This window comes from Bos taurus, chromosome 10 (genome assembly GCF_002263795.3).
Source record: "Bos taurus isolate L1 Dominette 01449 registration number 42190680 breed Hereford chromosome 10, ARS-UCD2.0, whole genome shotgun sequence".
In the NCBI taxonomy this organism is placed as follows: domain Eukaryota; kingdom Metazoa; phylum Chordata; class Mammalia; order Artiodactyla; family Bovidae; genus Bos; species Bos taurus.
In genome coordinates, this window is record NC_037337.1 from 50,866,970 (window position 1) to 50,892,142 (window position 25,173).

General features: G+C 44.3%; 1 protein-coding gene across 2 annotated transcripts in view; it reads right to left on the minus strand.

Moving 5' to 3' along the window:
- FAM81A (family with sequence similarity 81 member A) overlaps positions 1–24,890 on the minus strand; it is an 85,705-nt gene extending 60,815 nt beyond the window's left edge. Inside the window, exons 1-3 of one of the 2 annotated variants that reach the window (XM_024998005.2) lie at positions 24,825–24,890; positions 2,209–2,276; positions 822–1,095 (exon numbers count right to left, since the gene is read on the minus strand). In XM_024998005.2, the coding sequence (XP_024853773.1) occupies positions 822–1,095; positions 2,209–2,255 (321 nt within the window). In that variant the 5' untranslated portion in view covers positions 2,256–2,276; positions 24,825–24,890. Of the gene's footprint in view, positions 1–821; positions 1,096–2,179; positions 2,277–24,824 lie in introns of both variants that reach the window. The other variant, XM_024998006.2, reaches the window with a different exon arrangement.
- Between the last annotated feature and the right edge of the window lie 283 nt (positions 24,891–25,173).

The window sequence follows — 25,173 nt, forward strand, 5'->3', positions numbered from 1 at the left end:
GAGGAAGTGAAGTCTCTCAGTCGTGTCCGACTCTTTGCGACCCCATGGGCTGTAGCCTACCATGCTCCTCTGTCCATGGGATTTTCCAGGCAAGAGTACTGGAGTGGGTTGCCATTTCCTTCTCCAGGGGATCTTCCCAACCCAGGGATTGAACCTGGGTCTCCCACATTGTAGGCAGACGCTTTACCATCTGAGCCACCAGGGAAGTACTGACATTGTTCAGTGATGTTAGCCCGGGCCCTAAATGATCTTAAGCTTTCTGAATTAAATTCTGTGGTCCCTGTGATTGCCCAATAAACAGCAGTAAATTTACAAACTCTAAAAATAGACAATATTGGCCTTTTCTTGGGCTCATTTCAGAGAAAAATAGAGCAATAAAAGCAAGCCTGAGAAGCAATTCAAATCCCCAGATTGTCTGAGTAATCAACTGTATTATATATAATCATTATGACCTAGAAACATTTCATCTGAAGCAGCAAAGGCTGACCTAGTAATTGATTTAATAGCTGTCTTCAACGACAGGAAGGGTTTTACAGGGAAACTATCTGATGAGTTCTCCTCTCTTTCCATTGAGAGCCAAACAAAACAAAGTGATTTAGTAATCAGCAAGGTACACAGAGATTAAACACAAATAACACTAACAGTAACTGCTACCAGATACTGGAATATACTTAATGTATTTGTTCAAGCTGTTTCCTTGGCAATCATTAAGACTGGACAAGACAGATGGCTGTGGTCTGACGGCAGAAATGCCTGTGAGGGGTCATCAGGTGTGGGGCAGATCTGTCTGTGGGAACGCACCACACTTCCACATGCCATACCTCGATATCCCGATTCAGTTGCTTCACTATGGCAGTGATGTTTCTGATGTGCTCCTCCAAGAACAGCCTGGCCAAGCGGTCGCCTCCCCCTTTGTTCTGCATTTTCTGCAAGCTGCTGACGATGTCGTCTTTGATCCGGAATGCGTGCTCCACAAGGGCGGCTGTGGTTTTTTCGTGGCAGAGGATCCTGTCTTCAAGTTGCTCCACTAGGCTTACGGATGAGTAGGGTGCCATGGTCAGGGACTGGCTGTGTCGGGGCATCGTTCGAACTCGCCTACAGAAGGGAGCCCCACATTACTAGGGTTGTCAGTTAGGAAAAAAAATCATTTTTAAAGCCAGATTCAAGACTTCCCAGGAAAGGCAAAGTATCTATCCTTACAAGCTAAATGAAGATTTGAAGCAGAATTTCTGCCCCAAAGAGTTTTCTTTGTGAGACAGGCAGCATCTTTAATCAATGGTCCACAGAGAGTCAAGTGTGCTGGTAGCAGGCTCCATGCCCTCCCAACGCAAGAGGCTGCAGGCTCAAAGCTTATTAACAGAATCACTGGACCTGCTTTCCTTTCCCCTTCTCCTAAAGTGGCTATAAACTCAAATGCCTACAAGGGTCAGGCTATGGATATAAAGGAGTGAAGCATACCACACAGGATACACTAGGGTATGTTAGGGACTTTGAGAAACTGAAAGGGGCATTCTTCACCTAAGGGAGCCACAATTCTGTTCCACCCATGAGTAACCATTTGGGAACCCAGATTCTTTTTTCCAGATCATCTGATAGTTCAAGAAGAACCAAGAAATTTAGGCTTGTATGTGAAGTCACCTGATTTTTATTTATGTATTTTTGGCCATGCCACAAGGCATGTGGGATCTTAGTTCCCCGACCAGGGATCAAACCCGTGCCCCTTGCATCAGAAGCACCGAGTCTTAACCACTGGACCACCAGGGAAGTCCCCACCTGATTTTTAAAATGTTAACAACTCATTTAAAAAGTATTTAAGATGATCCAGGCCAAACAATGTATTACTTCTATGAGCCAGTTTTGGCCTATGGACGCTCAATTTGCAACTTCTCATTTAAAAGTTTTAGTGGGGATATCCGCCCATAAGCCTCCAGAGGTACATTTTATTGTTAATCAGAAGTACAACTGTAATGCAGGGCTACCGTGAAATCTCCACCGGTCACAATCACTGAATGGTCCACAGTGTCCTACAAGTCAGAAGCTGGAGAGGGGACACAAGAGTACTACTCTTGCCCTTAAGAAAAGTCATTCTTGGATATAAAAGAAGCTGCAAGGCTTCTTTTATAATGACCATCATGCCCACTAGCAGCCCTCATGGAATTGGTGGAAAGAAAAAGTATACCTTAGATGCATATTTTCCATATATTATACCTTTCCTCGGTGACAAGAGAAGGAAATACAGTGCTCCGTTGGGCCATTTTCTTTTTAATAATTCACATCTGTTGAAAAAATAAGCATTAAATTATTTAACAGTTTATGTCTAGAACATAAATGACCTTGGGGATTTCCCTGGTGGCTCAGACAATAAAGAATCTGCCTGCAATGCTGGAGACCCAGGTTCAATTCTTGGGTGGGTAAGATTCCCTGGAGAAAGGAATGGCAACCCACTTGCCTGGAGGTATTCTTGCCTGGAGAATTCCATGGACAGAGGAGCCTGGTGGGCTATAGTCCATGGGGTCGCAAAGCGTCAGACATGACTAAGTGACTAACACATACATACACACAAATCTTATTATTAAGTTACCAAAGGGATCAAAAATTATGCTGACATGCTGATTAATTATATTATTAAATATCCTACATATGATAGAAACAGAAGATGTCTCAAAATAAGGAGAAAAGAATCAAGAATCAAAATGCTTTTGAACCTAATACCATAAGCCCTGCTGGGTAGGTCAACATGTATGCATACATGCTAAGTCAAGTTTCCTGAAGTTTTCTCACCCCGTATCTGCATCTCAAGTTTGAAAAACCACTTTTATAGAAATAAGATAGTTCCTTAAACAGACCTAAGTCACTCTTGTACTTCTCCCTAGAACTGTACAGAAAACTATCCTAGGAAATTTATCTCAGCAAATTTAGTAAATTCCATAGCCAATTAAGAGCATTATTTTAAAAATAATCTTAATAGACTAATGCATGATCGACGGGATCTGATTTGGGTGAATTTATCTATCTACTAAGAGAATGAAATCATACTTTTCATTAAAACTTTAAAGCTGTATTATAAGATATGATCGTTCACATTACATCAGGCTTATATAAGGAACATTTGATCATCACAATGCATTAGACATCTGAAAAAATTAGAGGTTTTAAAAATATTTCATTACTTAGGTTTCTCAATACTGCTGTTAATTGCCTTAAAACAGTGAAAGCCTAGTAACTATGATAAGATTCAGTAGTTAGTTCTCATTTAGATGCTGGATTGAGAAATGGTTTTCTGACTGAAACCATTGTTTTGGCATCATCCATCCAGTATGTTATTTTTAGAGTTTCAAAATGTGAACTTTTCCCTTTCTTAGACAAATAACTTTGAATTTAAACAAATTACATTTAAGAAAAAAAAGTGTTCCATGCCAAACAAGCTATGATGCCAAAAGAGCTCTTCAGTGTTAAAGAAAATAATTTCTGTCATTTAAACCACAAAAATTAGGCCAGTGTGGAATATTCAGAATCACAGAATCTGTACAACTTTAAAGTTGTAAAATAGCTTAGTTGAGATACTAATCTTTAGAATAACCCAACCTAAGAGACATTCTTTGGAAGGACTGATGCTGAAGCGCCAATACTTTGGCCACCTGATGAGAAGAGTCAACTCACTGGAAAAGACCTTGATGCTGGGAAAGACTGAAGGCAGGAGAAGTGGATGACAGAGAATGAGACAGTTAGATGGCATCACTGACTCAATGGACACAAGTTTGAGCAAGCTCCAGGAAATGGTGAAGGACAGGGAAGCCTGGTGCGCTGCAGTCCATGGGGTCTCAAAGAGTCAGACAAGATCGAGCCACTGAACAACAAAAACAGCAAAAAGACATTTGGCATCTACTATATAGCCACCAACAAAGGTTCGTCTAGTCAAGGATATGGTTTTTCCTGTGGTCATGTATGGATGTGAGAGTTGGACTGTGAAGAAGGCTGAGCGCCGAAGAATTGATGCTTTTGAACTGTGGTGTTGGAGAAGACTCTTGAGAGTCCCTTGGACTGCAAGGAGATCCAACCAGTCCATTCTGAAGGAGATCAGCCCTGGGATTTCTTTGGAAGGAATGATGCTAAAGCTGAAACTCCAGTACTTTGGCCGCCTCATGCGAAGAGTTGACTCATTGGAAAAGACTCTGATGCTGGGAGGGATTGGGGGCAGGAGGAAAAGGGGACCACAGAGGATGAGATGGCTGGACGGCATCACTGACTTGATGGACATGAGTCTGAGTGAACTCCGGGAGTTGGTGATGGACAGGGAGGCCTGGCGTGCTGCGATTCATGGGGTCGTAAAGAGTCGGACACGACTGAGCGACTGATCTGATCTGATATAGCCACCAGCAGCAGCATATAGCCACCTAACCTAGAATAGATACAACAAAACTCCCCTCCCTGAAGGGCTTTCTAGCCTACAGAAACAGTAGACATCTAAAGCAACTTTGAAACAATGCACTAAGTGGCCAACTAACCATATGAACAAAAAAGCATGGGTAGAAAACACTAACTCATAAAGTTATATTTAGACTGCCCAGGTGGTTCAGTGGTTAAGAATCCACCTGCCAATGCAGGGGACATGGGTCGATCCCTGGTCTGGGAAGATCCCACATGCCTTGGGGCAACTAAGTCCATGCGCCATAACAACGGAAGCCCATGCGCTCTAGGGCCCACAGGCTGCAACTACGAAGCCTGTGCACCCTAGAGCCTATGCTCTGCAACGAGAGAAACCACGGCAATGAGAAGCCCACATACTAGGGAGTAGCCCCTGCTCAATACAACTAGAGGAAACCCACACAATGAAGACTCAGCACAACTATAAATAAATACATAAACAAATATTTTTAAGTTATATTCACTCTCATGCTCAGTTCAGCTGCTCAGTCATGTCTGACTCTGCGACCACATGAACTGCAGTACGCCAGGCCTCCCTGTCCATCACCAACTCCCAGAGTTTACCCAAATTCATGTCCATTGACTCGGTGATGCCATCCCACCATCTCATCCTGTGTTGTCCCCTTCTCCTGTTCTCAATCTTTCCCAGCATCAGGGCCATTTCAAATGAGTCAGCTCTTTGCATTGGGTGGCCAAAGAACTGGAGTTTCAGCTTCAGCATCAGTCCTTCCAATGAACACCCAGGACTGATCTCCTTTAGGATGGACTGGTTGCATCTCCTTGCAGTCCAAGGGACTCTCAAGAGTCTTCTCCAACACCACAGTTCAAAAGCATCAATTCTGCACTCAGGTTTCTTTATAGTCGAACTCTCACATCCATACATGACTACTGGAAAAACCATAGCCTTGACTAGACGGACCTTTGTTGGCAAAGGAATGTCTCTGCTTTTCAATATGCTGTCTAGATTGGTCATAACTTTCCTTCCAAGGAGTAAGCATCTCTTAATTTCATGGCTGCAGTCACCATCTGCAGTGATTTTGGAGCCCAGAAAAATAAAAGTCTGACACTGTTTCCACTGTTTCCCCTTCTATTTCCCATGAAGTGATGGGACCAGATGCCATGATCTTCGTTTTCTGAATGGTGAGCTTGAAGTCAACTTTTTCACTCTCCCCTTTCACTTTCATCAAGAGGCTCTTTAGATCTTCTTCACTTTCTGCCATAAGGGTGGTGTCATCTGCATATCTGAGGTTATTGATATTTCTCCCAGCAATCTTGATTCCAGCTTGTGCTTCTTCCAGACCAGCGTTTCTCATGATGTACTCTGCATAGAAGTTAAATAAACAGGGTGACAATATACAGCCTTGACATACTCCTTTTCCTATTTGAAACCAGTCTGTTGTTCCATGTCCAGTTCTAACTGTTGCTTCCTGACCTGCATATAGGTTTCTCAAGAGGCAGGTCAGGTGGTCTGGTATTCCCATCTCTTTCAGAATTTTCCACAGTTTATTGTGATCCACACAGTCAAAAGCTTTGGCATAGTCAATAAAGCAGAAATAGACGTTTCTGGAATTCTGCTTTTTCGATGATCCAGCAGATGTTGGCAATTTGATCTCTGGTTCCTCTGCCTTTTCTAAAACCAGCTTGAACATCTGGAAGTTCATAGTTCACGTATTGCTTAAGCCTGGCTTGGAGAATTTTGAGCATTACTTTCCTAGCATGTGAGATGAGTGCAATTGTGTGGTAGTTTGAGCATTTTTTGGTATTGCCTTTCTTTGGGATTGGAATGAATAATGACCTTTTCCAGTGCTGTGGCCACTGCCGAATTTTCCAGATTTGCTGGCATATTGAGTGCAGCACTTCCACAGCATCATCTTTCAGGATTTGAAATAGCTCAACTGGAATTCCATCACCTCCACTAGCTTTGTTCGTAGTGATGCTTCCTAAGGCCCAACTGACCTCACATTCCAGGATGTCCAGCTCTAGGTGAGTGTGAGTGATCACACCTTCGTGATTATCTGGGTCGTGAAGAATTTTTTAATACAGTTCTTCTGTGTATTCTTGCCATCTCTTTTTAATATCTTCTGCTTCTGTTAGGTCTCATCCCATACATACAAAACTTTGTAACTATGTGTGTTGATACATAAGACTTATTATGGTGATCATTTTGCAATATATACAAATACTAAATCATTTTATTATGTACCTGAAGTTAATATAATGTTCTATGTCAATAAAACCGCAATTTACAAGTTTTTAACATTAAAAAAAAAAAATGGGGAGGAAAAAAGGGAGAGCGCTTTGTTTTCTTCCTGGTTAGCAGCCAGGTCAGGAAAGAACTGATGAAAATGGACAGGATTTCCCAAAGTAGAGAATGGAGAGATTGTGCCATACTTTCTCTCCTCCACATTCCAGCATTACCTCTATGTCCTTTACTCTCAACATACTCTGGCCTAACTCCTTCTTCCGCCTCATCCTAGGCCACTTCATACCATAGTCATCTTCTCCAGTCAACTCTAACCTTCTGCATGGCCACGCTCCCCACCACTGTCCTTTAGCATGTAATGCACTTCACTACCATCATAACTTTGCCTGTGTGCTCTATCAGAAATGCCTTTCCCATCCCTGCCCGCCTAGAAAACTCACCCTGATCCTGAAAGAGCCCACCTGCCCTTCAAGTCAATAAAATGGCTTGTCTCTATTCTTCAGCTCTTTATCCTATGAGTTTTATATTTTATATTTATATATCAGCTGTTTAGCAGTCTGTCTCCCCCTACTTATATGCCACTTAAGGGCGTGTATCAAATCTTTTTTTCTTTTTTAAAGATATTTTGAATGTGGACCATTTTTAAAGTCTTTATTGAATTTTTTGCAATATTGTTGCTGTTTTATGTTTTGGTTTTCTGGCCATAACGCATGTGAGACCTTAGCTCTCCAACCAGAGATCAAACCTGAATCCCCTGCATCAGAAGGTAAAGTCTTAAACACTGGACCACCAGGGAAGTCCCTCAAATTTTAATGGACACAGAGCTGACCTACAAGAAGCTACACAAAGAGAGCATGACTAGCACTCCAGTATCAGAAACTGCAGCAAGAAAGGCATTAGAGTGGAGAAGGTCATGGCAACCCACTCTAGTATTCCTGCGTGGAGAATCCCATGGACAAAATAAGCCTGGCAGGCTACAGTCCATAAGGTCGCACAGAGTGAGACAGGACTAAAGCACCTTAGCACACATGCACGCACACAAGGCATTAAAGATAATGGTTTAGTTAAACGTACAGTTGGCTTCTCTGGTGGCTCAGTGGTACAGAATCTGCCTGCAATGCAGGAGACCTGGGTTCAAACCCTGGGTCGGGGAGATCCCCTGGAGAAAGAAATGGCAACCTACTCCAATATTCTTGCCTGGAGAATTCCAAGGACAGAGGAGCCTGGCAGGCCTCAGTCCATGGGGTCGAAAAGAGACGGACACAACTGAGCGACTAGAACACAACACATGGTCCTCAGGACTCCCCTACTGGCCCACTGGAAGTCCCCTTCCAACGCAGTGGGCTCGGGTTTGTTCCCTGGTTGGGGAACTAAGACCCCACATGCCATGGAGCCTGCTCACCACAACTACTAAGCCCACGCACCGCAACTAGAGAAGCCTATGCACCACAACGGAAGACCCCAAATGCCTCAATGAAGATCCCCTGTGCCGCAGCCAAATAAATAAATATTTTTTTTAAAAAAGAATCATTCTCTACTGAGACTCCATCCCCAACATTAGCCACTCAGTATAATACCTGTGAATGAATGGAGACCTTTGCAATACCCTTTTCCAAAGGTCATTTCATCCACCTGGAATTATCCTGCCTGAGCTATAGAAACCCAGTCATACCCTCTTTCTGAAAAACAAGTCTATCCACCACTCATTCCCTGAGATTGCTTTTCAATAACACACCTCCCTGTAACAAACCAAGCACTGTGCACTCTCCATGACAGAAAATGTCACGAAGCATGAGTCCACAACACATACTGAGGTCTGTTCCAAATTGGCGCCCCTTTCATGAGTGTGGCAGATGTGTTTATCTGTCAGGTCTTTTAGTTGGTTAGTGTTATTTTTGGAACAATCTTTGGCGATCTGTATTGCCAACCACATTCAAAAGCAGAGACATTACTTTGCCAACAAAGGTTTGTCTAGTCAAGGCTATGGTTTTTCCTGTGGTCATGGAATCACATCCATGTGGTATGGATGTGAAAGTTGGACTGTGAAGAAGGCTGAGCACCGAAGAATTGATGCTTTTGAACTGTGGTGTTGGAGAAGACTCTTGAGAGTCCCTTGGACTGCAAGGAGATCCAACCAGTCCATTCTGAAGGAGATCAGCCCTGGGATTTCTTTGGAAGGAATGATGCTAAAGCTGAAACTCCAGTACTCTGGCCACCTCATGCGAAGAGTTGACTCATTGGAAAAGACTCTGATGCTGGGAGGGATTGGGGGCAGGAGGAGAAGGGGATGACAGAGGATGAGATGGCTGGATGGCATCACTGAGTCGATGGACGTGAGTCTGGGTGAACTCTGGGAATTGGTGATGGACAGGGAGGCCTGGCGTGCTGCGATTCATGGGGTTGCAAAGAGTCGGACCCGACTGAGCAACTGAACTGAACTGAACTGAAGGATTCAAAATAAACAATGGATTTTTAATTGGATTCAAAGTCATTGGATTAAGTGACATCTCAAATATTCTTTCCAGATCTTCCCACTGTCAGTTCTGCCCACTGCCTTAAGTTTCCAGCTCCTGCGCATTTTATAAATCTGCCCTGCAGCACTACGAGTGGGTCTGTAATATGAACAGGGACGTCTAGGGGGTACACTGTTTTGATTGTGCCATGTTTCCCTGTTACAGTATCAAACTCCAGTTTATGAGGTTAGAAACTTGGGAAAATTTAGGGAAGGGAAGGTAGGTGAAGCAAGGACAGGAGAAGTAAAAGAAATAAGAAAAAACAAAATCTCAATGCCTAAAATATGCAATGTATCAATAGAATTTGGAGGTTCACATAAGAGTAAAGGAAAATGCTCTTATCTAAACCAAAACACTTATTTGTGGTTAGGAAGACCCTGGGTATATACATATGTATATATATTCTCAGATACATATATATGATATTTTAATGACAAAAGGAGATATTAATGCCAAGCAATAGTTCTATTTTTCTAAACAAGATGACACTAGAGTATTATTATACTTTAATATTATTATTATACTTTATTTATTATTATATGTTAATGTAAAATGATACATGAACAAACTAAAATGACAATTTTTACAGAAAAATTAAAATGTAGTTTTTCAGTTTACTATTAAAATACAGCACTGATATGTTCTACCAAGTGTCAGAATTAAAAAAAAAAAGGGCAAAGCATTTATGAATAAAGTGGTTGTAACGAGGTGGTGGGAAAAAAAAAAAAACTGATTTTCTTATAGTTAAAAATAGTGAAAAGATAGAGGGCGGAGAACAGTGGAAGGCATGTCTAGGAAGAAGGTGGGAGTGTTCCCTAACTGATCTCAGAGGCCAGGCTCAAGCATGGACTCTGTCCTGGTGCAGCGAGGAGTGACCAGAGATGGAAGACTCAAGGGTGGTGAATGGCCAGCTGCGAGAGCAGCTCAGAATAGGGGAGAGGTCACAGTGGTAGATGCTGCACCAGAATCCAGACTAGGAGGCATGGGATGGGGCCAGGGAGGGAGGAGGACAGAGGGTTCCCCCAGGGCCCCTTTCCGCCTTTCTCCCCATGGCTCTTCAGCTCTTCTTCCTCCCCTCACTGCCTCCTGTCATTTGATTTTCTTTCTCTTTTTTCCCACCCACCCCTCTCCATCCATCTTCCTTTTTTCTCTTTCCCTCTTCTTCACTTCCCCTTTCCACGGGCCATGTTCCTTCCCTGCACTGTCTCTCCTTTCCCCTCTCCCTTTCTATGGCTACAGTCTGACATACCTTTCCATCATGGAAGACAAGGGTGATGGGATCAGCATGGTCCTTACTTGGAGCCTGGCTCCCCCAGTAACTGTATGATCCTAGCAGGCTGGCCTCAACTTACCGGGTTGGGGACACAGAACTAACAGCTGCTCCCTTTTTGGGGTGTTGACCCCTAGTCAGGCACTCAAGCAGCGTGTTTATGGACATTAATGAAATTCATCCTCACAATTATTCGTGAAGGGACTGATCTTATCACCTCCATTTAACCAGAGGAAACTGAGATTTACAAATGTTCAGCAACTGGTTTGACATCACAGGAAGGAAGACAGCAGGGATCTGGGCCTAAGGGCCCTGCCTCTTCATCAGCAGGCATCATCCACAAGGAGGTGGCAGGGTGTCCGGAACAGTCTGGCCTCAGGGCACTTGATATGCTTCCAGAAAAGGCACTTCCTTTCTCTCCCATAGTTAATATCCCTTCATCACATCTGATAGAAAATGTATCTACCTTTAAAACTAAAACATATAAAAAGTTCAGCAAATAGTATTCATTTGCTTAAAGTGACGCTGTTTATTGTGGGGAGCTAGTGGGGGAAATCATTAGGTACTTGCTATCACTCTTTCATTTGGCCAAAGCTGTTTCTCCTGGCACAAATATACACTGAGGTTACTGCTGGACTGACACCACACTATCACTTGTACTTTCAAAACCAGAGCAACACACACACACACACACACACAAAATGCCTTGCAACACACGTACTTTGTATGAAGAAATTTGGAACATTTTAAAGAACACCTTTTCTTAACGTGAAAAAATGCTTTTCATGGTTAATAAAGTAATTTTTAAATTTAGGCTCTACATAAATGCATGAAGAACAAATTGAAAATCACCACTCAGTAAGTGTTGATGTTTATATCAGTTTACCTTTTTTTGAGATCTCTTTTCAGGATATATATAATTTTTCCTTTTTGAAAAAAACAACATCCTACTCTATACTTACTATAAGTACCCTGCATTTCCTAAATGATATTATATCCTGAACATTTTTCTATCAATATATGAAGATACATATCACAATTTCTAATGCCTGTATAATATTCCATTAAATGGACATACTGTCACTGTTAGGCAGCTCCTGGCTGATGGTATTTACACTGAAATACTATTTATAATTAGGGTTTGGTTCAACTTTTTGGTCTCTTGTTTTCCCTTTGTTCTATGAAATAACACAGGTAGTATTAAAAAGTCAGTGGGGCAAATTGCAAGCTATTTCCAAAACTGAAGTTTAGATAAGACTGACCATGAAACCTAAAGAATCAAGAAGGGATGAAGTCAGCAGACCTGTCAGAACAACCCAAGATCCTGCCAATGCTTACAAGTGAAACACGGCAGTCACCACACCTGTGATCACTGGCTCACTGTCAGTCTTCGGCTCTATGCTGTGAGCTCCATGGGAAGCTGTACTGTCCACAGCTCAATTCCCAGCACCTGGCGTCTAGCTGATCAATAAGTGTTTGCTGGATGAATCAATCTCAAGGATAGAGGACTAAAATGAAGTCATTTCAAAATGCTGAATTTAATCAATTAAATTATATTCTGACAAAAGAAGGAATGTGCAACCAGAAAGGGAGATGGGACATACAGCATGTCTAGGAAAAGCAGAGTACGGAGAGGCAAAACTGATCAGTGTTTCCAAGAACCTGGGGCAGCAGGAAGAACCCTATTATGGAGAGGGATGCATTAAGCTCTCAGGGCTCAGTGACACGGACCACTAAGAAGATCCTGCTCACTCCTCCTGCCCTGAGCCCACACTCCTCAAGCACATCATCTAGTTTCCAGTGCGGATGTGCATAAAAGGAGAAGACACAGGAATCAGCAAACTCGAGGCCCAGGCTAACAGCCAGCTACTCTTATGAATTACTACTCTGAAATGACACCCTTGATGAGACTTGGACTTGGGTAAGTCAGTCTTCTGAAATCTGAACGTCTCTGACTGTCCTAACAGGGATGACTATTTAAACCACGATGCTGAAACATGGTGATCACAACGTACTACCTATTGTGAAAGCCAGGCTTCTATGTAGGTGGCCCCCACGCTCCTCACTCTCAGGAATTCATACCAGTGTAAACCCATCCCTGAGTGTGGAGGAACCTGGGACTTGCTCTTAACCAACAGACTACAGCAGAGACCAGCTGAGTGGCAATTACCTGGTCTCCGCCAGCAGGTGTAGTCACCTGGGATTATGACACCAAATTATACAGGGTGTGGTTCTGCTTACTGGGAAGAGAATAACTATGTCATAATCTAACATTTAAGTCTCTTTATAGATTTCTAAATGGCTTCCTTGCTTAGAAAAATCTCAAAAGGATACTGTAGAAAGAATAAGAATTTTAACAGGTTTTTTTTCCCTAACATTGGCTCTGCTGTGGCCAGTAAAAGCAAATTATGAAATAAATCTAGCTTGCTGCAAAAGATAAAAACACAAGAAATACCAATTTATCCCATCAGATTGGCAGGTGAAGTGTGAACAGGAACACAGGGGACCCTAGGGACAATGGAAACACCAGCTGGGAATGAGAGTCAGTACCATGACTTTGGAAAGCAACCTTCAAGATCTAGGAAAGCTGAAGATACACAAGCCTCATGGCCCAACAATTCCACTGCCAAGAACTGCCCCAAAAGCTTCTCACACACGTCCACAGGAGACCTTTAGAAGAATACTTAAGGCAGCACTGTCTTCTAAGAGCAAAAAAGTGGGCAGAGAGGGGAGCTGAACACCCATCATTAGGCAAATGGATGGATAAACTGTGACAGTCATGAAATGAAAGAACTAGTAGCTGTGGAAAAATTGGATCAAAATGTCAAGTCCAAAATGAATGAATCTCACATACTAAGTAAAAAAGCAAGCTGAAGAAGGATATGGACACGATGATGACATTTTAAAGGCTGACATTTATGACATCATAAAGGTTTAAAATGTGTTTATTAACCTGCCAAATCTATAATATCTAAAGATGAACAAGGAAATGACCAACACCAAATCAGGGTCATATTCATCTCTCAGTGGGAGACAGAGGACTACAGGAGGCTTCAACTCAACGTATAACACTTTACTTTTTCAATTTATTTGTCATTATATCACTGAAAAAGAAAGTAGTTCCTCCTGTCCCCACCTTAAAAAAAAACACAAATCTGTAAAGATCATGAGCTTGAAGGGAGTCAAACTGTTAGTCCTTCAAGGACATGCACAGAACTCAAACTTGCCCTGTACATTCTGGGGAGCACCAGATTAGAATTACAAGGCAATAGTAACTAATCTCCATCAAATCTCTACCCTTCATGCCTTTTTCCATACTTAATATGTGATCTCATCTAGACGTTAACATCTCTATAAACACCTATTGGTTAAATGTCCACCAATAAAAGAGTAGTAAATTAAAATGAACTGTGGTGTTGGAGAAGACTCTTGAGAGTCCCTTGAACTGCAAGGAGATCCAACCAGTCAATCCTAAAGGAACTCAGTCCTGAATATTCATTGGAAGGACTGATGCTGAAGCTTAAGCTCCAATACTTTGGCCACCTGATGTGAAGGACTAACTCACTGGAAAAGACTGATGCTGGAAAAGATTGAAGGCAGGAGGAGAAGGGGATGACAGAGGATAAGATGGTTGGATGGCATCACTGACTCGATGGACATGAGGTTGAGCAAGCTCTGGGAGTTGGTGATGGACAGGGAAGCCTGGCATGCTGCAGTCCATGGGGTTGCAAAGAGTCAGACACCACTGAGCAACTGAACTGAAATGAAAATTAAAACATGGCACATCCACTCAAAGGATATCTATAGCTATTTAAAATAATGGTTATAAAGAGTATGAAGTAACATGGAAAAGATTTACTATCTATCATGTTAGGGTTTTTTTTTTTTTTAAAGAACAAGATTTGAAAATGGATTTTCAATACTATATAAAACCATAACCAGGGCCTGGAAACAGAGCTTTACTCCATGGCACCACAATTTAGGTGACCCCATAAATTTTTAAGTTCTACCTCTGCCACCTCCCTCTCCTCTACCTCTCCAAGGTGGGGCACTCGCCCAACCTGGGGCCAGGAGAGATGGATGAGTCATCAAGGACAAGACACCTACTGCCCCTCCGGGTGCATAGGCCACCCTCACCTGCCTCCATCCCTCTCCCATCGGACACCCCTGGGCCCCTCTCTGCATGCTTGCCTGCTCCTGTGACTTGGGGCTGCTTTCCCAACCCACCCCACTCTGTGCCAAATCACTAATATTGTTCTGTGGTGTGAAGAGCCCATATCTGAGCAAATGATGTGTTTTCAGTAAAAGGAAGAGGAAGAGGGCTGTGCAACTGAGGCCACAGATGATGACTTTCAAAGCCAAAGTATCCAGATTGATAAGAAAGTCAAAGAGCTTTCCATAAATTAAGACACGGTGCAGACTGGGGGAATGTCTCTGAATTATGTGCACAAATAAGCACCCCTTGTCTCCTACTTAAAGACAGGCAGTTTCCCTCTCCCAACACCTGGTCAGAATTTTGGAGAAGAAATGAGCATCTTTACTAAAATATACTGGGTTGGCATACTTTGGGAGGTAGATGCATTATGGTTATGAGGTGGATCGGGGGGAAATCTGGGTAAGTCACAAAGGATGGAATGTTATAAGGCCTTGCATGTGTGAATGCTAAGTCACTTCAATAGTGTCTGACTCTTTGCAACCCTATGGAATATAGCTCACCAGGCTCCTCTGTCCAAGGATTCTCCAGGCAAGAATACTGAAGTGGGTTGCCATACCCTCCTCCAGGGGATCTTCCCAACCAGGGATTGAACATGTGTTTCCAACACCTCCTGCATTGGCTGGTGGGTTCTTTACCGCTAGTGCCACCTGGGAAGCCCATTATAAAGCCCTACACAGCCTCTAGGATGCTGCTGCTAAGTCACTTCAGTCGTGTCCGACTCCGAGCGACCCCATGGACTGCAGCCTACCAGGCTCCTCCATCCATAGGATTTTCCTGGCAAGAGTACTGGAGTAGGGTGCCATCGCCTTCTCCCTCTAGGATGCTGGGCATTCTCATACCAAAACGTCCCTCTTTGGACACATTAGGTCAATGGCAAATGAAGCTTACCTGGCACAGCCTAACATTTTTTTCAACAGCACATTACCCCAGCAACCCAGAAATCCCTCAGCCATTCTGGAGACTGTGGCAGGGGTTCAAGTTAGAAGTCCTATTACAATAATGTTGTTTTTTTTTTTTTAAATAGTGGAAAGAAATAAATCAATATATAAACAATGGCACTGGATACATTTCTATTCTACTTTTCCTTCTTTTCAAAATACTTCAATGAGTATGCTATTTTCAAGACAAAACTTTAAGTAAAAATTTATTGCATAAAAGAATGAACCAAGAGAAGACACACAAACAAAAACTGCAGAAATTGCCCATTTCTAGCTATCAAAACCAAGGAAACACACCTGATCCTGGATTTAAAAGACAAAATGGTTCAGTTAAAGTAAGTTTACTGTTCAATTTTTACTGTGGTTAAAAACATGTAAAAAAATTTACCTTAAACATTTGTAAGTTTACAACACAGTGTTAACTATTCACACAGTGCAACAGATCTCTAGAAATTTTTCATCTTCTAAAACTGAAATTCTGTATCAGCTGAACAACTCCCAGTTTGCTAATTTGCACCTGTTCCCTGTGGGCCAATGCAGGAGACTTAAAGAGACGTGGCTCAATTCCTGGGGTGGGAAGATTCCCTGGAGAAGGAAATGGCAATCCACTCCAGTATTCTTGCCTGGAGAATCCCAGGAGAGGAGCCTGGCAGGCTACAGTCCATGGGATTGCAAAGAGTTGGACACAACTGAAGTGACTTAGCACACACCTGTGGGCACCAAATGAGACTTGCACCCAGGACCCTCATTAAAGCCCTCATGGAGCCCCTGATCACCCTTATTTCAGGCTCTGGGCTGCCCAGTAAGAGACAGCAGCACAGCGTTCCAAATGCATTAGGCTCCAGGGAGAGTGTGAGATTTCCCTCCCACCCAACTATGCCACAGGGTCCCAAGACAGATATTTCCAATTGCTTTTGTGCAAATGGCCTTGATTTCACTTTGCAAGAATTCTTTCCTTTCCCCTCCACGCTAATGCATTCACCAGAATTCTGTTGAGACTGGAAAGGTGAAGCGTGGCTGTATTTCTGACCCCTGCAAAAACGAACTTCAAAATGTTCAAAGTATTTACAGTGGCCTTCCGGTCAAGTCAGGGACCACTGCATAACTGGTGGGATCCCGTAAATATGCAGCACACATGTGACTCTGGCAGGCCCAGAGGGATTCATGAGTGGAAACTGAAATCACCAGGACCCCTGGAACCCAAGGAATGGCCACAATGCTGCTCTAATCCACTCTGCACAGCTTAAAATGATGCTAACAATTTTAGGAGAACCCCTGCAAAAACAGATTGGTTTCTGTTCCCATCTATTAATAACAGCTATTTTGAAATGCTATTTAAATCTTCTATTGTTATTTGAACTTCTCCTGGATTCTGTCTCCCCAGCTGAGCTGCTGGGGGGCAGCAAAGACTACATACCCCGTGAGTCTGTAAGCCCCGGAAGCCCAGTACAGTGTCCCTACACAGACGCTGATAAACATTTCTTCATTTGCTCGTTCTTCCTTGGTAAGGCCTATGGTTCTAATTAGTTGCTGGCCCTGCCCAAGTGACACATCAATTGCTGACTCAAGGTCCCTTCCAGCTGTGAGCTCGGCAGGCTGCTTCAGGGTCCCCTGCACTGGGGACGGGCTCTCACCCATGCCCGTGCCCACACCCACACCACAAGTGTGTTCGTATTACCTTTCAGGTGTTTTAGTATGATCAACAACTATATTTGGCAACTTTTCTTTCTAGCATTAAAGAAGGCATTAGAGAAGACACATTACCGAGTGTTAAAAAGGGAATCTGCCAAAGGCACCAGCTAGAACAGAAAAAGTATTATTAAAAACCAGCGTAAACTCTCCCCCTCCTAAACCACCTCCACCTCCAATGCATCCAGGATCAAACAGAAGAAGGGAAGGCATCATGAGTCTATACTTTATACTCACACAGACACAACGCTAGTCGTGACTCTGGGGTTCTACCCGACACGAATCTCTGGCTGAAAAGCTAAAGATTGGGGATGGGAAGAAAGATCCAGCCTCCGGTCTCTGCCCTTTTCCTCACACACAGCGGGGAGGGGCTGGACTTCTCTGCTGAACACAGGGGTCTGTGAGAGACTCTTTTATTTGGAGGAATGACTTGAGTTCAGCACATTAATATTATAACTATTTTAGAGAGAGTATGGGAGGCCTCCTGAGCTCTTCTAGAGATAATTAAAACCAGGGGGAAAAAAAGAAATCTGAAATAAACAAAAAACGAACTGAAGGCACCAGAGGTTTCTGAATAACATCTTCCTGGTAAAACAATTTTAAGAATTTCATAGTGCAAAAGCAACCCTACTCATTCTCTCCCACATAAACACGCCTGTTATTCCCAGCCCCACTCAGTCAAGCAGCAGAATCTTTTGCCTTCACTTCTGTAGCTACTCTGTCCAAAGACGTCATCCACACAAAAGCATTCTTAGGACAGAAAAAAGGCTGACCACAGCCAGGCAGTGAGGTACATCATGAGGAGGAATACTGTGGTTCCAGTAACCTCGACAACTCACCATCCTGCAATCAGATCCACAAATACCAATTTTGCCTTAACAGAGACTGAAAACTTCAGGTCTTTCGATGTTTATCAACCAGTATGTTCCTGGTAATTTTCTTGCTGTAGCAGAAAGATAATCAAATAAACCAATTTCAGAACTTTGCTGGCAGTCCAGTGGTTAAGACTCCATGCCTCCACTTCAAGGGCACAGGTTTGATTCCTGTTGGGAGAACTAAGATCCCACATTCTGTGTGGCAAAGAAAAAACAAAATTTCATTATCACTGATAACTACATTTTTAAATACCAAGAACTACTGATGCTTGGGAGTATGTATGTGCTCAATCATGTCCGACTCTTTGTGACCCCATAGACTGTAGCCTGCCAGGCTTCTCTGTCCATGGGATTTCCCAGGCAAGAATACTGGACTGAGTGGCCATTTCCTGCTCCACAGGATCTCCCTTACCCAGGGGAAGAACCCGGCTCTCCTACATTGGCAGGTGGATTCTTTGCCACTGTGCCACCTGGGAAGCCTGGCCCTTGGAGGGGAGGGGATCAAAAAAAAAAAAAAAAAAAAACCCCACTGAAATACAAAGCCAAATTGTTTTATCCTTTTTCACCTGTTTTTATGTTAAAAACCCACAGAATGTCAAACGGTATCCAAGAAGTCAAAAAATAAAATCATCAAACTAGAAAGAGGGAAGAACACGGATTTATTAAGAGATAGGAATAGGCAGAAAGAGTGAAATAAGGAAGAGGAGACAGGGAAGGGAGTGTGGAGGGAGAAAGGCAGTGCTGACGGGAGCAGGGGAGAAGGCCAGACAATGGAGAGGAGAGAACAGGTGGTTCCAGGGCTCGAGGGAGGATGTGAGCCTGAGAAACTGCTCCTCACACATTCAGCTGCTCACTTGGGGTGTGAAGAAATCGATGGGCCATTTTTAATATGCTAGTAGGTTTCTCTACTCTTTTTCAAGCCAATCTGCCCTCTCTTTGTCTTGACACGTAGATGCGAAGTTAAGATGTCATCGGGAGAGAATCATTTACTCCACTTACAACATGGAAATACCTTTCTGAATTACGTATCATTTTGCTAAGAGGCCTTATTTTGAGCCCACACCCACCTGACTCCTGGAGTAAAGCACAGGTTTCACACCCACCACCATGTACCACATGGCAGATAACTCTAAGGTCAGCCTGCGCCTTTGCTTAATGATTTTAATCAAGTCAGTTAGTCCAGTCAACAAATACTCATTGAGCCTCTGCAGTGCTGAATAAGACACAGCCCCCGCACTCAAGAGCTTCGCTTCAACAGGGAACTAGAACAGACAAGCCACCGTGCAGGAGTGAAGAGACTCTCACTAGCTGAGGGGTGGGGCTGCCTCCAGGCAAGAGGCAGCATGGGTTTGAACTGGGCCAGCCAGAAGTGCAGTTGAGAATCAGGCATGTGAGTGGGATATTCAAAGAGGTGGGTCAAGTAAAGGCTGGACAGGTTGAGAAAAGGTGGAGGGAGGACAGAGCAGAGAACATACTGACTGCTGAAAACTGCCATGTACAGGGGCTCCTGGTGGTAAGCCACGATAAACAGTTACCAGGACCACGTACAGAGGCCTTGACTCCACAACAGGACAGAAAGGAGGAATGGAAAGGAAGGGACGTCCTAAGGGAGACGGTGCAGGGAGCACTGCAACACTCAGCAACCGGTTGGATGTAGGGGTGTGAAGAGTAGCAAAGTCAGAATAACCCAAGAGAGCAAAAGCAGGTCCCAGAGAGCATAAAACAGCATGTAAATCGTGTCAGTGCACCAAGAGGGAGATGGGATCTCCCTTTAGGAGGCTTCCCTAATGATGGATAACCTGGATCTACCCCAAGAGAACTCCAAACCCAAGTTAAAGGGTATTCTACAAAACCACCAGCCTCGCCCTTCCTAAGTGCTGAGATCATGGAAGACAAGAGAATGACTGAGGACTTTCCAGAATAAAGGCAGTGAACAAGGCAACTAGAAAAGCACAAGGTCTGGAATGGATCCTGGACAAGTAGGAGGCTTTTGTGTTTTGTTTTGTTTTGTTTTTTTAAGATTTTTCCCCTTCTTTTGCTCTAAAACATGTTACTAGGACTTTTGGTGACACTTGAATAAGGTCTATAGAATAGATAACAGTACCAATAGAATCGATGTTAATGTACTGATTCTGCTGCTTGTTATATCAGAAAATGTCTCTCTTTTAAGGAACTATACACTGACATACTGGAGAGGGAGGTAAAGGGGCATCATGTCTATAACTTACTCTGAAGTTTCAGGAAAAATGACAAATATATATGTGCGAGTCTGTGCATGATGTGTGCGTGTGTGTGTGTAGAGAGAGAGTGAATGTGTGAGAAAGAAAAAGCAAGTGTGGTAAACAGTTATATTTATAGAATTTGGATGAAAAGTATACAGGAATTATTTAAATCATTCTTGCAACTTTTCTGTAAATCTGAATTATTTCAAAATAAAAAGTTAAAAAGGGAAAAAAGATTAAGGAAGCTAGGAGGAAGAGCTCTTTAGAGACAAAATAGCTGGGTTTCTGGGTGTTATATTCTGAATGGGGCTTCCCTGGCAGCTCAGTGGTAAAGAATCCACCTGCCAATGCAGGAGACACGGGTTCGATCCCTGATCTGGGAAGATTCCACATGCCGCGGGCAATTAAGACTGTGCACCACAACTCCTGAGCCCGTGCTCTAGAGTCTGAGAGCCACAACTGCTGAAGTCCACACGCCCTAGAGCCTGTTGCTCCACAACAAGAGTAGCCACCACAATGAGAAGCCCATGCACCGCAGCTAGAGAGTAGCCCTCGATCTCCGCAACCTGGGAAAAGATCATGCAGCGAGGAAGAACCAGCACAGCTAAAAATAAATAAATGAAATTCTTTTTAAAAAATTCTGAATGAAATTCAGAAGGCATGGCTGGAAATGGAAGTCTGAAGGCATCTGGGGGAGCTGAGCAAAATCTGGCTAAAAGCGGAGCTCGAAGGCTGGGACGAAGGAGGGACCAAAGAAATTAGAGAAAGGGAATAACAAATGGAGCAAGTTCCCAAAAGAGGCAGAAGAAACAGGCAGAGTCCACAGGGTACAGCATGCAGAGCGCTCCAGTTAATCTTGGGTAAGGGCCTGACAGACATTTTCTTCCTCGGATGAAGAAAATAAAGAAGGTCAAAGAAGAATTAAGAAAGAATGTTTAAGGACTTCCCCGGTGGTCCAGCAGCTAAGACTTCAAGCTCCCAGTGCAGGGGGCTCAGCTCAGGGAACTAAATCCCACATGCCTCAATTAAAAGATCCTGCATGCTTCACTAAGACCTGATGCAGCCAAATAAATAACTAATATATATATATTTAAAAAAAAAAACGCTTGGGGTAGTGAAGAGGGTACAGTGGAAACTTACATTAAAGCAAAGGGCAGTTAGCTCCAATGTAAACATCCTTAATCTCATCAATAAAAAAAAAAAAAGAAGGAAATTGACTGGATGTTTAAGGAATGGAAAAGTTTGGCATCACCTCTAAAGAAATGCAGCTTGGATTTCATAAAAGATGGATTTCTTTTTTAACAGAAAAGTAAGACCTAGTGAAATTAGAGCTCGCATAAATCTGCAGCGGAACCAGTGGACAGGTCTTTGTGATAACTTGGCAGATAACATGGCAGACTGGGAGAAGAAAAAGCAGATGTTGAGGGTGATTTTGGACTGACGACTGGAATATGAGAAGCCCGACATGTTAAGACAAAGGATTTGGGATTCCAGACAAAACCAAAATGGCTGGATAGTATATCCTCCAAATAGAGAAAGAGAGCCATAAAAGGATTGGAACACCAAGTGACTAAGGGACCAGAGTCCTCAGTGATGGTTAGTCTGGTGTAGTAGGTGGGAAAAATCAGCCAAGAAAACTGACATCCAGATCTTGAAGGTGGAAAAAATCCCCATGACTACACAAGTCCAAGAAGTGAGGCATTGATGTGGAAACTAAGGCCACAGGAGTTGATAGGAATGACCTTCAAGAACTCAGTGAATTAATAGAACCTCAACATAAACACCAAAATCATCCGCAAGAGACAAGGTAGAAAAGAGAACCAAGTTAGTTAATCATGTTTGTTTGTTAATTTTTTTTGTAGCATCAAATGAAATGATTCTGTCGACTTAGAAAAAATGTACAATGTGAGAGTTTCGAGTTAAGTTTTATTTGGCACAGAAAGAGGACTGCAGCCAGCAGGGCAGCACCTCAGATAGCTTTGAGAAACTATTCCAAAGAGGTAGTAGGAGAAGGTCAATATATGTGACTTTGGTGAAGCGTCCCTGGGGGTTCAGAAGGTAAAGCATCTGCCTGCAATGCGGGAAGACCCGGGTTCGATCCCTAGGTCGGGAAGATCACTTGGAGAAGGAAATGGCAACCCACTCCAGTATTCTTGCTTGAAGAATCCCATGAACAGAGGAGTTTTGCAGGCTACAGTCCATGGGGTCACAAAGAGTTGGACCCGATGAGCAACTGGCACATCAGTTCACTTTTTGGAAAAGGAGGAGTTCACACAAACAAGAACTTATCTTTGCAAAGGTTTTCTGCTAGTCACAAGAAACTGATGTCACCATGAAGGGATACGAGGAGATGCAAGGATTGGATTCATAAAATCAGTTCCTGAAAATATCTGAAGACCTGTTCTGCCAGTTTTCCCAAAGCACAGACTGCCTCATTCCTGTTCTCCAACCCCCACTCCCACCAGCTCCAAGAACTCCAGTGTTCTTGCTTTGAGAATCCCAGGGATGGGGGAGCCTGGTGGGCTGCCGTCTATGGGGTCGCACAGAGTCGGACACGACTGAAGCGACTTAGCAGCAGCAGCAGCAGCAACCTTGATGATTCTAATGCGGTATGTTTGGGAGAGTCTGAAGCGCCATGTTTTTCAAAGTGCTCCAGGTGATTCTGAAGAGCCACTAGGTTGGGCAAGCACTGTCTCAGACAATAAGAAGGAGGGTTTGGAGCACAAGCAGATGGCAAGAACTGTAGAGAAGACTGTTAGGGATGGGTTAATGGTTTGGAGGCGGCACTGGGAAGCAAGTGCACCAGTGAGATGAGAGAGGGATGTTCTGAGGGAACTTGTTCACTCAGCCTCTGGAGCTAGGGAAGGGACAGGAGATGGACTCAGCTGCAGCAAAATGACCACAAAGGCAAGTGGCTGCAGGAGGTACAAAAACAAGAGACTGAAAGGCAGGCTGGAGCACACAGGCGAGCAGCCTACAGGACAGGAGGCTGAATAGTTTGTTACTAAGGGATCCAAGGGTAATGAGGTGTGATTCATTAAAGGATTCCTAGGGCTTAGTGGCGGTATTCTTGGGCAGTAATGATTTGGTATCTGAATGTTATCAGATTTCTAATATGTAAACCATTTAAGATTATTAAACCTTCGGGTAAACAAGTTTGCAGAAGCTTATTCATTAACATTGAAAAATGTGTCTTCCCAAACCACATTTTTATACAGATGAAATCACACTGGAAGGAGTATCAAGGTTTGCTTTGGAGCAGAAAGCCGGACAGAGCATTGCCTCCCTTCCCTCTCCCAGGAAGAGAGAAATTCATGAACTGAGAATATAGAAACGGGCCCCAGACAACGTTAAGGACAGAAGAGGTGATACAACTGACTGAGTCTCAGAAGCACTACTACCCACCCACCCCCCACATACCCCAGTGGGCAAATGCTTAGGGAGGTTTCTCAGTAAAAGCTGAGTTACCTTCACAGACCCAACTCATTTAAAGAACAAGCAGCAAACGTTCATCCCTGCTTCTCAGAGAGCTGCACTTTCGTGGATTCAAATCATTCGAGCATTATTTCTGCTTACTCCTATGAAATAATTTCTGACACTGACACACAGACTTTAAGATGAGGGCGTGAGCGCAGCCACACAAGCACGCGCGCGCACACACACAACCTCGTGCATACTGAAGAAATGACTCACTTAATTTGCTGCTGCCTGCCACTATTGGGTTTTGATTCTACCTGTTCAAATACAAACTTTCCTATTAGATTAACTACAGGAAACAAGAACCTAGGAGCTTTAACCCTGATTTTCTTCACGACTTTAGAGCACCCAAGAGGCTACCTGTGCATCATGAGAAACCACTCTCTAATCAAGCCACTGCTTTCTCTCCACAATCTTTCACAAAACGATAACATACCTTACCACTTTGAGAGCAAATTAATGGAAACTCCTGGTAGTGACTAAGGCTTGTATGTCCGGCACCTGCAGTACTTGGGGGACCCTTCTCAGCTCACAGTACCATGGCAGCACCCCGGAACTGCAAAGAACCCGAGCCCCTCCTTTTAAAGATGAGAGAAGGGTGGGGAGGGGGCAGAGAGATGAATCCACCGAAGGTCACTCAGCTCTGAGTAGCGGGACAGCTGACTGGGAACACTGCCCCCTGGCAATGTGTGCTCCACCCCAGCTCCCCCAAACAGTCCCTCGGGGCTTCTGCTGGTGTGCCAGCATGCAACCTCCCCCGGCCCCCGCAAAAATGCAATGCCAGTCGTGCTCGATGCCCAACTTCATCCCTTCGCGTCAGCATGCAGTTAACCCTCTCGCCGGCAGCAAGTCACATGGGCCACACTCAGCTCTCTCTCCCCTAAGCCTGGCCCACCTCACCCCGGGGGCCGTCCCAAGGTCACCGGCTGGCCCCGGGCGCTCCCGCCACGGGGGACGGGAGGAGGCCGGGGCGGGGATCCGGGACGCCGCACTCACCGGCGCGGGGGGCGGGCGCGCCGCGGCTGCCCATGTCCTCGCCGGCGCGGCTGGGTGCGGCGGCCGCTGGCGCGGGCTGTGCGGGGCGCCCGGCTGCGGGCCCGCGCCGCGGGGAGCGCCGTCCAATCAGCGCGCGCCTGCCGCCTGGCCCGGCGCGCGGCCCGGCCGGGTTCGCGGCTCCCGGGGGGCGCGAGCCGCCGCGCGCCGCCCGAGCGGCTTCCGGGCGCGTTGCCTGGACGCGGTTGCCGTGGCAGCCCGAGCTGGAGGCTTTCCCCGCGCCCGCGCCCGGCCCCGCGGCGCCGCCCCTCCTCCCTCCGCGTTCCCACACCCAAAATAGCCTCTCCTCCGG